This window comes from Alligator sinensis, unplaced genomic scaffold (assembly GCF_000455745.1).
Source record: "Alligator sinensis unplaced genomic scaffold, ASM45574v1 scaffold2476_1, whole genome shotgun sequence".
NCBI lineage: Eukaryota > Metazoa > Chordata > Crocodylia > Alligatoridae > Alligator > Alligator sinensis.
Genome location: NW_005843298.1, coordinates 9,173 through 28,113, shown reverse-complemented (window position 1 = coordinate 28,113; position 18,941 = coordinate 9,173). Strand labels below are relative to the sequence as shown.

The window sequence follows — 18,941 nt, the reverse complement described above, 5'->3', positions numbered from 1 at the left end:
TGCTGAACAAGATGACCTGGCTGGCAGACCCCTTGAGAAGGAGGGTGAACCAGGGGCATACATAGCTGTGAGAACAAAGCAAAAGAAGAGACCAGCAAATGGAGGAGAAATACAAGGAACAAGTTTGCTGAACTGAAGAGCAAGGAGCAGAATGAGGTAGAAACAGAAGATGAGCCAGCAAGGAAGAAGAGAAGAGCCGGTGACTTCAGAAGAAGAAAAAAAAGAGACAATAAAGAGAGCAAGGACTGGAGGCTGAGGAAGAATGAGGACAGTATAGCTAGACGGTGACTGAAAGGCAGGGCACTGCTGGCAGAAGGCAGAGGGGATAGGAGATTCGAGCTAACTCGCAGAAGAGACGGGTGTATTGGGTTGAGTATTAAGAGGAATTGGCAGATTATGAAGACAGTTGAGCATTGGAACAAGCTGCCTAGAGAAGCTGTGGACTCTCCATCCTTGGGGATTTTCAAGAGCAGGTTGGACAGATATTAGCTGGGATGGTTTAGTCAGGGAACGGGGGACTAGAGTAGATGACCTCTCTTCCAGCCCTACTTTTCTCTCATCCTATGACCCATCAGCAGACCACATGCAGGAAATAAGGTGGTGTGCTGTCCGCCAGGAGCACAGATGCAAGACATGGATCTGAGATTTTAAAAGGTCCTAAAGGGATTGGAGCATGCTTAAAGTCTGCTGATCCTCCTCCTCCTTGGGACAATGACAGTGACAGATTCCAGCTGGAACTGGGTCAAGGATGACAAAAACCAGGCTGGGGATGATGCCCGGAGGAGTTGGGGCTCAGATGTGACCATCATCAGTGCCTAGCATGTGCGGGGCAAAGGCCAGACACAACTGCAAAGGATCGGCAGACAGTGCAAGGACTGGTGCCACAAGGGAAGGATTTGGGGGTATCCAGCCATTGGGTTGCATTCACTGAAAAAGGATCCTTCTCAAAGGAATGATCCTTGGGAAATAGCCCTCTGGGCTGAAGAGAGCTTTGAACCAAGAAATGAGATGGGGAGAGGGTCAAAGACACTCATGTAATCCCCATGCCTGGTTTAAGTACACGTGGTCCTCTTCCTTGGATCCCTTGAGCAATTTTAACCCACTCCTTCCCGTCCTTGCAGTGGCAGGACATTGGCAGGGTCCTCGTCCTTCCTGTTTTACCGGGGGCAAATTATGCATGTTTTTGATATTTTGGGTACTGTGCTTGGTAGTTGTGCTTAGGGTTTTTTCCTGAAGTTTTTAAGAACAGGTTAGACAAACATTTGGTTTGGATAAGTGTGATGCATAAAGTTTTTGCTGTCCCCAGGTTGCAGAACAGAGTAGAGGGTGTTTAGGTCTTTCCAGGCCACCCGGCTGTACTGGTTGCCACATGGTGCTGGGAAGGATTTTTTTTTCCACCCTCCTGTTGCTACAGGTGTCGGGGCTTTTTTTAAATTATTTTTACCTTCTTCAGAAGCATCCTGCAGCCCGGGATGGGGATGGGGATGGGGACTGGGCTGTGCCAGTGCTCCTGCTGGGACCAAGCCTGGAGGTTTCTGGCTAGAGGGTCTTACCCCTCCACTCAGGGTCAGACCGATGCTACATTTGGGGTCAGGGAGGAATTGTCCCCCATGGTCAAATTGGTATGGACTGAAGGGGGTGGGTTTCCATCCTCTGTAATGGGGAGGCATGGCCTTTCTGGGATCTATCAAGTGCATTTTACAAACCTTGCAGCTGCAGGACATTGCCAGCTCTCGTCTCCCTTCTTTACCTGCAACAGGATCAGGTGCTCTTGGTGTCCTTGGGCTATGTTCTTGGTGTCCTTGGGCTTGTGCCTTGTAGGTGAGTGACGGGGTTGTTTGCGCAGTTTGAGGAACAAGCTAGACAAGCACTTGTATGAGATGGTTTACAGAGGGATGTACGTGCCTTGAGCCAAGGGGTTGGATTAGATGTGACCTCCTCGGGGCCCTGCCAGCCTGGCTTTTCTCCGATTCTAAGACGGCAATTAAGTAAAGAAGCGTGCAGCAGAGTATAAATGAATATCAAAGGATGATGGATGGACATCAAGGAGGAAAAAAGTACTAAGATAGCTGAAAACAGTACTCAGGTGGGCAATACAGTGAATAATAGGACCATACCTAATCCATCTTGAGAACTAGGTGTGATCAGTGTAAGACAGCTGAAATGTTTGTATGCAAATGCCAGGACCGCAGCATGGAGGAACTTGAACCACTGGCGTAGCATGTTGCAGCAAAGGAGGTCTAGGTTAGATATTAGGAAATATTTTCTCACTAGGAGGGTGGTGAAGCATTGGAACAGGTTACCTAGAGAGGTGGTGCAGTCTCCATCCTGGGAGGATTTGAAGACCCAGGTAGACAAAGCCTTGGCTGGGATGATGCACTTGCTTTGAGCAGGGGGTTGGACTAGATGTGACCTCCTGAGATCCCTTCCACCCTCATTGTATATGATTCTTTATGGGACCAGATATAGGGATATAGGCTGGAACATTCATATTAAAGGATACGTATATTTATTGTGAAAAATAGAAATAATGGTAAAGGTGGGGTAGCATTATATGTCAGGGATGTGATGGGCTGCAAATAAATAAGAAGAGATCACACAGATATAACAGAATCTATTTGAGTCCAGATGTTTTTCAGAAGAGATGGCAAAAGAGGCTTTGCTGACGTTTTGCTGAGACCTGTTCTAGACCCCTTCCCCGAGTCAGATTTGGACCTGGATAATCTCTGTAAATGCTGCTGGAGACATAAATACTACAAGAAATATTAGCATTCTAGGCCATTTTAACTTTCCTGTAGGAAACTTTAACTCCACAGACCAGAGAACAAATGTTACTAATAAAGTTAGGGCCCAAATACTCCTGAACACAACACAAATGTGTCTTTACCCCATAGCCATTGAACCAACCAGAAGTGCTGCTATTTTAGTCCTAGTTTTGGTAAGTGTTGGACACATTACAGATGAGCTGTAATTTTGTGTGTGCAATTGTGGGTTTTGGACCTTTTCATTTGTCACACCAAGAACAGGACTGATATTAGAAATACTCTGTGTCAAATCAGGCCGGCACCTGCATTGCCTGAGGTAGTTTGGGATTAAATTCAGTGAGCCAGGACATTTCTGGTGCTGCATTCCCAAGTCAGGTCTTTTGTCCTTGTGGCTGCATCTTGTGCTTCAGACCATGATCCTTCATGGTATGAATGAAAGAAACAGTTAAAATACCAAAATATGAAGTCTTTTACCTTTTATGGTAGTAAAGGAAACCTCAGGAATGTGAACCAGTGGTACCTGCCTGAGTCTGCCGGCAGCCTGACACAATAGCAGGAAGAAAGGTGGGCTGCCTTTAAAGAAAGATCATTGAAATGTGGATGGTCTTCATCATTTCCCCACTGATCAGAGGGCGGCAGGAAGACCAGCAAGGGGCCTCCCCTGCCGCATCGCAAACAGGGGAAGTTTGGGATGGTCCCGCCAGATCTATTTTAAGAGTTTGACCCAGGAGCAATTCATTTCACACTGGCCCCTGAAAAATCGAGAGGAAATAATGACTTTCCATTAGTAGCAACCTGGGCTGGATTTGCTCTGCTGACCCAGACCCAAAAGTCTCCATATTCTGTTAATAATTCCCTGAACCGCCCTGTCATCCCCGTTCAGTGCCTGAAAATAGGACAATAAGGTAAGATGGAGCTAAGGTCAGGACAGAGGCACGTGCAGCCTATGGTCATAAATACAGACCCATACCAATAGTGTTAACAAAGACCAGGCCTCCGCAGTCTCACAGCGCCAGGAAGGGTAGGCTCCCCCACCGCAAATCCAACAGACACCCCCTCTGTTTGGAGAGCGGCTGTGCCTGGAGGCAGCAGCACGGCCTAATTGGGAAGCTTTGATTAATGGGCGATGCCTGTTTCTGACACAGGTGGTGTTTGTGCACATTAAAGCTGCTGCCTTTATGGAGGCTTCTTTTATTGAATTATAGGGAATGCGCTTGATACCCCAGCAGCCTCGGGATATCAGGCGGAGGTAGAGAGAATCTCTGTCCCCCCTCCCTTTCTGCCCCCTGTTTCTGTTGTTTTGCTGCAGTGAGGTTGGACGGAGGGAGAGGTTTTCCTTCTCGGCGCTCGCTGCCCAGTTCTTTCCACAGCCGCTCCGTGGAACCAGCACGCCCTCCTGCTTCCCTCGGCTGGGCACGGTAGCGGGTGTGCGACGTGTGTTCAAATTTACCAAGCCCAGCCACTATGTTTAATTTATAACCACCGCCTTAATTTAATAATCTTGCATGATCCAGTGCCCCTTCTATTATCCAAACAGTCTCCAGGGAGGTCTAGCCTGGAGTAGAAAAAAAAAAAAAAGAAAGGGACGTACATATGGGGGTGATGAGCACAGTCTGAAAATGCTGGCGTGGGGGTTACAGCTGAAACAACGACGCGGCCCCTTCTGCTCATTTTAGGGCTGATCTATGCAGAAGTTTCTGGCTAAAGACCCCAGTTGGGTTTAATTCACACCTCTTGTGGCCATGCCAGTCAGCGGGTAGAAACGCTAAGTGTGGGGTAAAAGGCTCCTCTGGATCCTGGTGGATTCTCTTAGATTCACACGTGGGTGCGGATGTGGAATTGGCGTCCTCTGACTCCTCACCTCTGAAAGGGAGGCTTGTTGGACCCAACAGAGCTTGTGTTGGGGCATCTTGCAGGGTCGGAGTAGCTGGAGGTAGCTTGCACGGTGACAAGCTTGCACGAAGAGGAGAGCAACAGGAAAGGGAATGACCACAGGCATGAAGGAGATGCCTGCTGAAGTAGGTTTGGGTCTGCTTGTCCAGTAAATGTTTATCACTGGGCAATGTCTAGACATGCATTTACATCAGCTTAAATTTACATACAGCATTTACATAGAGCCTAAACCCACGCAGTAAGAGGGTTTAGGCCGGCGTCTACACATGCAGGCATTAAAGTGCACTAAAGCTGTGTGTGGACCAACCAAGTCAATCCATGCTCACAGTTTTACTGCGCAGTAAGGCATCTACACGTGCATTACTGTGCAGTAACTATTTGGGTGTAAGTTTGATCCCTGCATGACTCAGGGATCAAATTTACAACCAAGTCGGTGTAAGTCACCATATTTACTGTGCGGTGTGGGCGTGCATGTGCAGATGCACGCCCGGGCTGCGCAGTAATTTTCAGTTACTGCACAATAATTTTCAGTTCCTGTGCAGTAAGTTCAGTTATTGCGCAGTAAATGTGCGCATGTAGACATGCCCACCCACTGCAGTCATTTCTAACGTTAAACCAGGCTCACAGCAGCCCAGGAGCTGTCAGGACTCTGTCAGGAAAGGGAAAGAAATCCTCCCCCTTGATCTTTCCTGAAATCATGTCTGAGCCCTGCACCTCCACACACTTTTTTTCTGTTCTACAAGGATGAAAGAAAGGATGAGAGCAGGTCTACAGTACTGTGGGATTTTCCTCCACCTGATCGCAATCAGTAGAGTTATTGCTCTTGGAAAAGGTGAAAAACCTAAAGCCTATCATGGGGGCCTTCCTTGGTGGTCCCGTCATTATAACTGGATGGGAGGAAGCATCAGGGTGAGCTGGATGATGCTCCATGATGCAGAGATGCAAGGAGGTGCTGCTTTCAGTGGTGGATTTTAGCGCCGAGTGGGGAGTTTGTGCTGTGACATCCAACAAGAAACGGAGCAGGTCACCCATGAAGAACTAACAAGGCCCAGACGCTAGAGCCAGCTCATGCAAATGAACAGCTAAGTGGCTTATAAGCATGTTTTCAGGACACTTTAATAAATCACTGCACTCAGGCTGACTCCGCTTAACTCTTGCCTGTTGTTTCACATGAGCACACAGGATCTCCAGAATAAATACATCGCATGCTCTTGGGTTTCTGCTCAGAGTACGTAACAAAGGAAGCGAGCTCTTTCAAAATGCACCTCGTCTGGTTAATACCCTCGGATGCAAAACATCCTCCTTGAAGATGTGGCATAAAAGCTTACGGCCATATGTAATATTACTGCATCTGGGGACTGGTAACGCTTGTTTACAGTTAAGGTTGCAAACCTCCTTGGTTTCAGTTCTTCTACCTGAGCTTTGGCCATCACGAGGCTTGGCTCAAAGGTGAATTGCTGGGGAGAGGAGGCAGCAGCAGGGCATTATTTCTAAGGTTGAGCAACTGCTGCAAAGATGACACAGACTAGCCATCTCGTGTGTGCCCCGTGCTTTCCTTGACATCCCAAAGGATCCAGTATTAAGGCACTAGGCTGAAAAATCAGGGACAGAATGAAGGCTGTGGAGTGTCCTTGTTAGTAGACCTGAAACCTTGCAAGATGGAGAGGAAGGGGTGCAAATCTGGTAGTTGGTCCATGCCTAGAGAGAGTTTCCCTCCCTCCATGGCACCCTAGCCTGGGCAGTCATCGAAGAAGCACCACTTGAATGAATTGATTTGATAAATGGACATTTATTACACTCACAAATTGGCTGAAACCAATTTTGGTCACATCAGCCCCTGATAACTGCTGGGGTATTGATTTGTGTAAAGTAATACAGTGAATTTATCAGTTCAATAGCGAGCTGAAGGGCCTCCTGGAGACGCAGCGGTACGGTTACACGGTTACAGATGTACAAAATAAAGCGAGCGCTCTGCGGTGACACTAGACGCAGCTCCAAAAAGAGGGCCCAGGCATCCTCGTTCTCCTTCTCTCCTGCTGGAAATAGGCTGGGATTTCTGAATGAGAAAAGCCAAAGTACCTGGATTTTTTTATGTCACGTGCTCCCTTGGCATAGCAGAAGAGAAAGCGCTGCGTACCAAGGGGCTGCGCTGCCCAAAATATGGATCTCCTGCACACACGTCAATGAAAAATGAATAACGTAGCAGACAAATGCATCTCGCGGCACAGACGCCTCCAGTGCTGTCAGCCAGCCTTCTGCTTTCCGCCGGCGGCTGAAGTCTTGGTTTATCAAGGCCTCATGTCGATGTGCTGCACAGGGATCCCCTGCCCCAAGGTGGCTCAGTTCTGGCTGGCTTGAATTGTTGGGACTGGAGTTGCACAGCTAGGTCACTTACTGAGTGTCCACTGTGCAAAGGCTCTGACACCAGGTCGCTTCTTGCTGAGCTATATAACCTATAACAGGGGTTGGCAATGTTTTACTGCCTGTGGGCCAGCTTCCCTTAACCATCCTCTGCCGTTGCATGCCCCCGATTTCCCCCCACACATGCTGCTGATTTCCCCCCCCCCCCCTTCCCATCCCTGATCACTGCCATGTGCTTCTAATCATTGCCACAGCCCAGGCCAGATCTCTTCCCAGGTCTGATCCGGCCCACGAGTTCCCCAATCTAGAGTTCTCTGCAGCGGAGGCCAAGAGCTCTTTTCATTTCCTAACAAGAATTTCAATCCCAAATCATAAACCCTGAGTTTATTGTTTGCAATCCCTCTTCTGCAAACAGCACAGCTAAGCCAGTTCCATAGGATTTGACACGCGGGAGCCAGCACTTGGCCGTAAAGTCTGGTATCCTGCTCCAAAGGAAAGAGAAACAAGTCTGCAATGAACCTACCAGCTGATACAGCAGGGTGGCACACACTGATCCCTGCAGGTGATCACTTCATGCCTCGAAGCAAGAGTTTATTACTCTTATTATCTCGACCAGAGTAGCCACAAATGCTGTCAGTGATCATGATCCTCTCCATTGATTTTTTATTTTTTTTTAAATCCACCCACAATATTTGACCTTTTGTATGCTGTGATAAAAGCCAAAAAAAAGACCTCATGCATTGAGTCCTCTGGGAAATTTGGGCATTTCTGCACGGTCTCAGGGGAACCTGTCGTTGTCTATGGAGTGCGTAGTTGCAATTAGGCAAACCAGGTTCTTTGGGTTAATGTGATATCTTTTATTAAGCTAAGTAAATAGTTGGAAAAATTGTTCTTGACAAGCTTTCGGACGCAAACACCTGTAGTTGCAATTACAAATGCATATTCTGCATCAGCGGGTCTTTCTCACCTTGCAGAGACCCTCAACTCTGCTGCGGCTTTTGCTGGACACTGGTGCGAGCATAGCTAGAGCAAACCCATTGCCATCGTGTTCCTCCTCCCGTGATGGTTATTTGGCTGAGGTGTTCTGGGCTGTGAGGAGCTGGGGAGCAGTAATGTGTATCCACTGAGATCTGCTGTAGATAATCCTGTGATCTTGAACTCGGTGTCTCCAGACTTCTTCTCCATGATGTTACAGGACTTGATATCAACAGGCCAACTCCCGGATGCTCATGACAGGCCAAATTCTGCCCTCTTCCATATGCCCGTGATTCCTATCCGTACCCACTACCACTCTCTCTTGCTCCCCTATACCGAGTCCAGATGTCAGTAGGGTTACGATCATCTAGTCTGACCTCCTGCACAGCACAGCCCAAAACATTTCCTGTGCCGAGGCCATTAAGTTCTGGTTGAACTACAGCAGATCTTTTAGAAAGACACCCAGTCTTGACTTGGAGACTCCACAAGTGATTGCAGAACCAGTTACATACTTAACTGTAATTTGTTCCAGTGGTTGGTTATCCTCGCTGCGTGCCTTATTTCTGGTGTGAATTAGTCCAGTATCAGCCCTTGGCACACTTAGCCCTTTGTCTGCTTTCATCCACCTTTTCTCACAGGCCCTTCCACACTGATCCAGTCGCCTCTTCTTAACCTCCTTTTTTTTTTTTTTCTAACCTAAATTCACAGCGTTTCTTGAGCCTCACCCTGCCCAGCAGTTTTTCCCACCTTGAATCCTTCTTGCATCTTTTAATGATCCAAACATCCTACTTAACAGAGGGACACCAGAACTGTGCTTTCACTAGCACCACGCGCAGAAACCATCCCTCCTCTTCACTTCTACTTCATAGTTGCCTGCTCCTGTAGCCAAGGGTGGTAGTTGTTCTTAGCCACTACGTCCTGCTGTGAGCTCATGTCGACTCGGTTATCCACTGTGCCCTCCCATGTCTTTTCCAAGTCATTGATTTCCAAAATATACTCCCACATCCTGCAATCCAACCTCCGTTCTTGGTCCTCAGCCATACGACCTTGTATTAAAGCACACGTTGTTCAAGTGAGCCCAGAACAAATCTGTGTCTACCGCGCCACCAGGGTTTGTGTCCTCTGCAAACTTTGCTGAGAATTTTTTTTTTTTGTCTTCTTCCAGGTCATTGATAAAGACATTGAATAGCCTGGTGCCTAGGACAGATCCATTGCTTCACTCTTTTCTCCCAGCATTTCAATGATGATGTCCCTCTTTACAGTAACTTGTTGACTATTCATTCCTTACGTGGATTTTAATCCTTTCAATATGTGCTGAATTAATGTTGTATAGTTATTTGAATTGTTCCCAGATAATCCAGGTTTTAGCCTTACTTTATCACTTGCTTTGCACTGTTGGAGTCCAAAGGTTTTCATGGCCACTGTAAGTAGTGAGCAAGTCACCTATCTTCTTTCCAAACTCAGAGCAGATATATGTATTGAACAACTTGCCGTCCTTGTATCAGCTTTGTCAGCTTTTATCATCCTATACCAACCCCTTCTTACCTGTAGTGATACCACAGGGCCTTTTGTTCCTGACATGGTCTAAATTTTTGTTTTTATTCTTTGCCCCACAAGTCAGAGATTATTCATTGATAGATTTAGCATCCCCATTTACCAATTGCCTGTATTTTGGAACCATCCGTGTATGGTAACTACGGTAATTTTTTTGTTTTTAACTCTTTGGAGAATAATGATGTTGTAATAAGTTACTTTTGGAGGTAAAAAAGCTGCAAAAGGAGTGTATAGAAGGCAGCATTTGCAGTGACGTGTGCTGTTGAGAGCGCCGAGAGACGCTTGAGTGCGTTTTATACGAAAATCATCGAGAGACAAGGAACACAAAGTCTCGCTTTGACAGTAACTTCCAGAGGAGAACTTCACTCAAAAAGCACCGGAGAGCTCCACATCTCTTGGTCCTTGTCTTTCATCTTTACCTCTGTTATCTTGGAAGCGTCTAGGTTATCATTCCTGAGAGCCTGGCACTTTGCCCACTCAATGCCATACTTCAATCAAACACAATGTGCCGGATCTTCAGTTTCATTGACCTCTGGCAACTGCCGAGCACAGATCTGCAAAGCATTTTAAAAAGCACCCTTACAGGTAAATTATTAGGAGCACCGGCATATCATTTACGACGCAATACAATTTATCAGTGTGTGGCTTCCTTCTTACAAAACATCGCAAAACGCTGCGCAGCACAGACCAATCAGCGTGCCGAGAATAACTCTTTTTAAGAGCCGTAGTGGAGGAGGCCTGGTTTAAATAATGCAGATAAATCAGGAGAACCTCAGTAAACTAAGACACAGTTCTGCCTTTTTTCTGTCTGAAGCGTGAAAGCCTGAAAATTCAGTATCCCTTTGGTACCGTCTTACTTTAAACTATGAATATGAGAATACACTGAACTGATACATTTGCTCTTCACTGCGGGGTTTTTGCTCCAGACATATTTTTCCCAATAACACCATGCAACTACATGCAGAATCATGGCTGAAATCTCCGGGCCCCCTGCCTGCAGTGCTCCAGCTCGCTCCCAGTGACCTGCCGATGCATCGGGCCTGTTAGGAGACGTCATCTGTCGGATGTACCTCTACATGAGACGGTCCTTATCTTTTCATCCTCTGAGCACTCTGTGGAGCTCAATAAGCATTGAAACGCCTCGCCTGCAGCTTCCAGAGGTGAAATCAGGCTAGAACTTGACGGCAGCCGGCTTCTAGTTAAGAGAAGCTCCCTAACGAAACTAGAGCTGTGAGATGTGTTTAGGCTTCCTTGTTGGTTAGAGACCACAAGGAAATGTAGCTAGGGTCTGTCCCATGCCTTGACATGGGAGCCAGGGATGGGTTTTTTGATTCGGTGCAACATCTGTGTAGTTTTGACGGAGAATCTGAAATTTGGAGGGCGCAAAGCTGCAGCAGATGAGAGCCTACAAAAGGGCTGCGGGACCCCCACCTTGCCTCGTCCCCTTCTGAACTGAGGCAGCTCTGTGAACACAGAACAACTTTCTCAGGACGGTCCAACATCCTAGCTAGTCGAATATGTCTACCGCTGGTATTTTGTCACCAAAGTCTGGACGTTGGCTTCCGACCCGTCCCCTCCTTCGGGGTGATGTGTTCCATTAATATCCTTCATCCATCGCACAGCCATTTCACTTTCCATCTGTTGGTTGAAATCGCTGATTCATTTTCCATTCCCAGTGTTTTTAAATAAGACTCACATTCGTTCAAGGCTACCATGACCTTGAATTCAAACCTCCTCCTTTGCATTTGCATAAGACAGCGAAGCGACAAACTTCTCCAAACCAGCCTTTTGCAGAAAGGTTGCGCTGACGAGCTGGGAAGCCTAACGCGCCTCTTGAATCCTCTCCCCGCAGCCCTTTCTCGTTCATTCAGTGTGCACCCTCCTTTCTGTTTCCCTGGCAACATTGAGTGCACATCCTGGAAAACTTTATCCGAAATCTGCTCTGGGCAGCTTTCCAAATCCATGCTAACTTGATTAGGTGTCTCTGGGGGCCTTGCCAGCTAATCAAATTAGGTAGCACTAATGGTAGTGAGGACTTTGAGTGGGCAGAGAGCAGTAAAACATAGTGTATACTTAGTGATAATTATACTTGCTTTTGTGTCTTTGATTTATATGCCTCTTTTTTTTTTCTTCCCTTTCCCCCCCCTTTTGTTTTCACTGTATTTAAACGCAGCTATTCGGAGAAAAGAAAATGGCTGGTACGACGAAGAGCACCCCCTGGTTTTCCTTTTCTTGGGATCGTCGGGAATAGGTAACAGGCGGATTGTCATTTGCTATGGGTGGGGGTCTGAGATGCGGGCATCGGATACACACATACGGGTCCACAGTACAGTGTGTAGGAGGTTGGGATGATGAGCCCCCAGTTCCCCCTCTTTTTGAGGACCTGTACACCCCTACACCTAGCCCTGCTTTCAGAGAGGACAAAGTCATCATGAAAATTTCCATTGATCCATTTGGGTATCAAAGGGGCCTCCAGTTGGTCATTGCCTCTGCCCTGCTGCATTTTAGACTAGTTTCAAGCTTACCTTCAGCACATGGAGCCAGACCCTCACCTGGTCCGACTGATGTGACTCTGGTTTATACCTGATGAAAGTCTGCCCTTCGTGGACTCCATTTTAATAAGAAACAAGGCTGTTTTAAGAACTTTAAAAAGAAAAAATACCGAAATAACGTGGGTGTGCACAGTAACCTACTAACTCGAGGGATACTTAGATTGTCAACTCCCTGGGGCAAGGACCTCGCTTGTCTACGGGCACGAACATTTCCCCCAAATGCTTCCACAAAAACGTAGCATGGTTTATGAAAACGATGAAGTGATTCCTACTCTGCTGAAACAAAAAAGGTTACAGCAACCAAAATGCGGCATTTGGGAAAGGCGAGTGCTTTGCCTCTCCTGCATTCACTTGCTTGGCTGGAAGATGCTGTTTTTGTAAGGCACTGAGCTCAAGCAACAATTATTGTCCATACAGAGTCCTGCCTCAGAGCCGCGCTAGGCAAGGTATTTACTTTAAACGTGTTGCTATGAAGCCATATAAAAGCAATAAGCAGTGTTTGTAAGACTTCACGGCACACATTATAACAAGTCTGAAGGCTCAATCGTTGAAATTGTCGGCTCCGTCAACTCTTATACGTTCCCATGACATGTTTTTCTAGCTGGTGACATAAAAATGAATATTCAGATAAGGAAGCAAGGCGATTGAGAGCTGAAGCTCTGTCTGGGGTGTCTTACAGGGTTCTTGATGCTATAGCCGTCTACATGCTCAGAGGCAGATTGCAGTATCTAATGTGCCTTTACACAGTGCAGCAGATCCCGAAAGAGCTTAGCCACTGTCAAGGCTATTTTATATCCATATATACATAGATGCAAATGCAGGGCAGACACAGATAACAAGACCTAGCAGCTAGCTAGACACTAGTCAGCTTGACAAAAGGTGCCAGCCTTTGGCAGGGAGTTAGATTAGATAACCAGTGGAACGGGCGACCCGGTGACGGGGCACATTCGGCCTTCAACTCTAGGCTTTGCATCGCTCGCTCGTTATCGGTGACAGTTACCCCATTCTGCCAGATATCATCCAAATACAGGGCATGGAGACGGCCCTACAGGCAGAAGCAATGGGCTTGATGCTGGAGTCCCTCCGTGAAATGTTCTGGCCTGTGTCATGCAGCAGCCAGGTTAAATGAGCCTAATGGGTCCCAGACTATTGATCGTTCCACTCAGAGCTGAAGAACGGCTACCTCCAGCAGCTCACCGCAATACTATACGATGGGTCAAGACTTCAGAGCCAGGCTCTGCCCTGACTCGCTCCCATGTGGACTACGGTGGAAGTAGACTTGCAGAATGCCAGGGCACCAGTTGGCCTTTTAAGTACAACACCTGGTTGTGGGGAAGTGAAGAGCATGTGCATTTGTGTGTTTGCCCCATGTGTTAAAGCCTACACATGCGAGGTGTGTACTGAAATATAAAAGGCTCAGTGTAAGTGCAGCTCCTGGCCTGCGTTCATTTGCAAACACAATCTGACCTGTTACTATAACCCTGTAAAGGCTCTTACATTGCAGATCCTTTGAGTTTTAAGAGGCACTCTCTCCCTTTCCCGTGTCCCAGGAGCGGAGGGCAGCAGGTGCACTCAGATTGCTAGGCCCTATATTGATACCCCTGGGGTTACAGCCAGAGGGCATTCAGTAAGGGCCCTGGGCTCTGTCATTCGCATCTCTCTGGGTCTGGCAGAGCCTGGAGTGGTCTGACGTTCAGGACACATTCACCCAGGCCTTTTCTGGAGAGGTAGGCTGAACAGACAGGGTCTCCGTTTCCGTGAGCTGGTGCGTTTGTTGATAGTGTGTCAAGGTGGATTTATTCTGTAATATATGTTTTGAATTATTGATTCTTCATATGCCTACAGTTTTATGATAGTTGCCCCGTATAAATCAAATAAATAAAGAATAGAGCATTTCCCAGATAATTCACTTTTGATCTAGAGAGTAATGACATCACACGTGAGACCCGGGGTGCTTGGCATAAACACAGCAAAGATCTGCTCCAGCCACGCCGCTTTTTGCGGAAAGCATTCAAATCTCTCTCTCCATTCAGGAATCGAGCTATTAAGGATCCAGCACGTGATGTTCTGCTTAGGCCCTCCAGCATGTTTGCTAGATCGTCAGCAGGCACCTTCACACTTTCTCCCCTGCTGCTTCTCACACAAGGGAGGGGGAATCCCTGGGAGTGCCCACAGAGTCCCTTCTTTGTCCCCCTTCAGCTCCTTCCTTTGGTATCCTTTGCTGTCAGGCCTGAAAAAGACTTTACAATGGTTAGACATCTGGCGTGCAGAGGCCGCTGCCCATTGTGTTACGAAGCCCTCTTGTGCTCGCCCATCTATCTGCCTGTAGATTCCTGTTGTGCCTTGTCTTAATCTTAATCGTAAGCTCTTTGGACAGGGACTGTCTCCATGGTCTGCATCCGTATGATATATAGCAGAACAGGGTCTGGGTCTGTGACTGGGGCTCCTAGGCTCTGCTAATTGCAGTGGATACTAACAGTTGTTTCCATCACGGATGGTTTCCAGTGGGCAGAGGCCCCATACACCGGTTAGTTTCTACAGGAGATTCTTGTAACCAATAATGGTTTCAACACTCATCTCTTTTTTTGTTTTACTGCTTTCTGACTAGGTAAAACAGAGCTGGCCAAACAGACGGCAAAGTACATCCACAAGGACCTCAAGAAGGTAACGTCTGATCTGTTTGTTCTTTGTTTTAATTAGATCGGTATTCCGTCTCAGTGCGGTCTTCATCACTGATGTGTCATGCTAGGCTTCATTGCGTGGTCCTTCAGTGCTAGAAAATCCTACTTTCACTTTTTATCCCTTCTGCATCACAGTGGTACACTGATCAGCAGCAGGAGAGAGGACTGACTCAGATCCATCAGTGCACAGCAGGCCAGGGACACTGTTTGGTTGAAACTAAAGGGCGTTGGGTTTTTTTAAAGTGCATCCCTGCCTATATTACTAACAACACTTTATTAGAAATTATGAAATGGAACAAAACCATTGTTTTCCCTGCTTCTGTGGATACCGTCAGTTGGAAGTCCTTTGTTGCAAGCAAATATGTTTCTTTGTCTGTGTCACATTTTAATTTCATTAGAAGACAAAGAATGGCATGGAGGGGAACCCTTCACTCCTTGTTATTTGTGCTACTTGCCTGCTATTTCAGACTTCATTCAGCCTGGACAATTAAAAGAAGTAAAGCCAGTTGTACTTTCAGGATCTTAGCCTTGAAATGTGTGGGACTCAGACACAGATGAAGGTGCCTTGTCTATTTAAAAACAGCTATTTTTTATGACTTATTTTCAGAAAAGCTTCTAGAAACACTTCTTAGCTGGTTGGAACCATCTTCCTTAAAAATTGGGCCCCAGTTTTTGAAAATAAGTCTAATGTTAGGCTTCTGCCTCTATGTTCAAGCACCTGCCTGATTTCCGAAGGGCCCCACTGCTCCCTTGGAGGTCACTGGAGATCCCCAGGTATAAAACCTTTGTGAGATTAGAAACAGAGCCTATGTATATCCCAGGAGCAAATGCGGGGAGGCAGCAACAGAGTGTCTTGCAAGCCAGTGTCAGATCAGACCCACCTCTTCCAGGAGCCCACTGGTACAAAACAGACATGAAAAAAATATGTCACAAAGAAGATCAAAAGTAAAATGAGGCCATAAAAACAGCTGCTCTGGTTTCTTTTCCTCATCCTTCTGTAATTGCCTTCCAAACGCAATAAATTCCAGTTCCTGGATCTAAAGCACCTTCATCCAGGGCTGCTGCACGTGGAATTGGTCAGTGACCTGGCCAGACATCAAATAGGAAGATCAGCCGAACGCTGAATGTTGTGTTAATTCAATAGCATGCACAAATCAGGGGTTTATTGGCAATGCATCAGCTTGGCAGTCATTGCAGTAATTAGCACTGTGAAAAGGGTCATAAACTTTGTGGACAGTTATGGGGGAGGCAGCTCTTAGCAGGAACTGTCTGATTAAGAAAGAAGAATGTGTAATGGGCTCATTTTCATACTGACGGAAAGGTTAAAATGTAATTACGGATGCTATTATCTTTATCTGGCTCATGCTAGCCTGCCCGGTGTGCGTGCAGCGAACTCTGCTGATGTGCGGACGTAGAAAGGGTGAGACCGCAAGCAGCCTGGCTGCTGTAGGGCCAGACCCCAGCCTTCCTCTCCTGAGCATAATTCCACCCACGGTGCTTGAAAGACGCCGGGGCAATTGAGATCAGGACCAGGCCACGTTCTCAGGAGTCGAGTCCATCTTGCACGCCTCCGTTTTGACTGCCCAACTTGACACGTGTGCAAATCCAGCACTTCCATCTGCTTCATTAGTGTCATGGGTGCTTGGTCTTGGTGACAGGCAGGCCTTACATGGACCCCATTGAATACCCCACATCAGGGACTGCTTTGAAATTACTGGCCCCATCTCCATCGGTTTGAGTATCAGTGCCCATCATGCGACTAGCCCGACAGGCGCTTACCAGAGCTGGTCAAGGCATTTTTGGATGAAACAATTGTCCAGCAGCACAGGCAGTTTCTTGTGGCCTTTTTTGTGAAACCACGATGCTTTCAGCAGCGCTTTTCCCAGGGGAAAAACAGAAACATTTTGTTGTGCTGCTACGCTAGAGGCAGGTAGATACGTTAATCTGAAGTCAGGCAGGCGGTAGAGCAGAGCGGTACCTTGGAGACTGATTCAGAGGCATGAGCTTTTGTATCTTGCTGCTTTGTTACAAAACCCAAATGAATGAAGGAGACGTTTCTGAAGCAAAACCTCCCAACCCCATAGAAAGAAAAACATTGTAAAACAAGAAAAACATCCAGTGGTCCCAAATCACCTTTATTTTTTTTTTAAGCGGCTCTGTTTTTTGGGAAATCCCAGCTGCTTGTTTTGAATTTAAGGGAATCTTTTTCGGGCTCTCTGAGTTCTGAGTAGTGTTAGAGTCATGTTGTTATAGCTTGTGATGGTTCAGGGATCATGCGAGAGGCAAAGTTTTTTTGGGGGGAGATGCCTCTTATTGGACCAACTGCATGGTTGGAATAAAGTTAGACAAGCTTTTGAGTGCAAGACGCTCTTTATCAGGTCCTGAATTAAGGTATGATGAAGGCTGACTGGCATTCAAAAGCTTGTCTAGCTGTATTCCAACCATGCAGTTGGTCCAATAAAAGGTATCACCCTCCTAAAAAACCCTTGCCTCTCACAAAGTCCTGAAGTCAACGTCCAGACACGCACCCAGGGAAGACCTCCCTGGCATGTACTGAGCTGCCTCTGCACTGAAGGTCTTAGGAGCGAGGTGCAGCTTCTGTGAGACCCAGGTCCTCGAAGGTGGAAAACTACAGCTGGGAGTTGAAATTCAATGGGGTTTAGGCACTTAATCATTGCGAATCCCATCCTACATGTCTGCAACATGGTATTAGGTTTTATGGAGTTTCTACTCCTCTACATACCCTTGTAAACCAGCCAGTAGTAGCTTATTGTGTCGGCTAACAGTTCCTGCCTTCATCCTCATTTATATATATGTTATTGTGTCCGTGAAATACATAGATATGGCAGGTGCATGTCAGTAAGTATCAGGTAGGTGTGCAGACTCCATCTACATGCAACACTATTTTCATAGATTCATAGATGCTAGGGTCGGAAGGGACCTCAACAAATCATCGAGTCCGACCCCCGCGTTTTGAAGGGGATTTTCATGTGTTTTGTCATTAGTCTCCTTGTTTGCATCAGTGACGTGCAGTTTAATTTCCAGTGTCTCTGCACCCATCCATCCCATCATGTAATGATGTCCCTCCAAACAATTGAATGCTTCCTTTATTTTATAAGCTGATATCACTAAGCTAACGGCTTAACAGGTTCTTCCTGGCATGGTGAAAAGCCTGGGGTTTTACAGCTGGTAAATGCTACTGAGTTTCAGACAGTCACAGTCGTGATATCTTAAGCATAAGGCCTTGGTCTCAGCTGCCTTGTAAGGGTCTGTAGCAACGTGGATCATCCTCCGTGGCTCTCCAGCTGATGCGTGTATATGATGAGTCATTCGTGCTACCTCGTTTGTGGGTCACAGAGGTACGAGCCATGACTAGAGGAAACCTGTAAGCCGCGTGCCTTTGGAGAGTTGGATGGCCATCCCTTATCAGTGCTGAGGAAGTTCGGGCTCGCCTTTTGTGCAGCAATATGAGCTAAGTTATAGCTGCGAGCACAGGAAGTTCATTTTCTGCAATGAATCATCAGCCTTTCAAATGTAAGAAGAGGTTTGCGTAGTAACCTATAAATTCAGTAACAATATTATCTCGACGCTCTGAATGCCCAAGAACCTAATTTATCTTGACTTTATTATATTTTTTTATAGAGGAGGCATTATGTTCTCCTATTGATTTATTTCTAAACAGCTGAACAGCGATAATGTCTGTTTTATTTAGCAAATTGCAAGTTGCTATTTCGGTCCTATTTTCATCGCCACGGCTCTAGTAATGAGCAGGTCGTCTAAACCGGACTCACTCAGAGCTACGATGGCCGGTGTTAGGAAGTGCTCCAATACACCCTCGAGGAACTGCACATTCACTTCCACCTGCTTTCATCATCCACCTCAGTCTTTACAATGAGCTTCCCATTGTCCCACTGCCTTGGGGAAAAAAGAAACAAACCTACTGACACATCAGTCCCGTCAGCCACCAGTCTGGTCCCAAAGATGCTACTTAAATGTAATAAAATTTGCCGTGCCTTAATCAAAAATAACTTCATGTATTTATTTCTTTTGCAGGGTTTCATTAGACTGGACATGTCAGAGTTCCAGGAAAGACACGAGGTTGGTAAATGGCCTGTCTGTACTCGTAGGGATCTCAGTTCTAGTTTAGCCAGTAATTTAAA

General features: G+C 46.7%; 1 protein-coding gene across 1 annotated transcript in view; it reads left to right on the top strand.

Moving 5' to 3' along the window:
* The window catches only part of LOC102388570 (caseinolytic peptidase B protein homolog), a 97,008-nt gene that overhangs the window by 72,120 nt on the left and 5,947 nt on the right, over positions 1–18,941 (top strand). Inside the window, exons 8-10 of the mRNA XM_006038256.3 lie at positions 11,722–11,799; positions 14,709–14,764; positions 18,835–18,879. Of these exons, the coding sequence (XP_006038318.3) occupies positions 11,722–11,799; positions 14,709–14,764; positions 18,835–18,879 (179 nt within the window). The remainder of the gene's footprint in view (positions 1–11,721; positions 11,800–14,708; positions 14,765–18,834; positions 18,880–18,941) is intronic.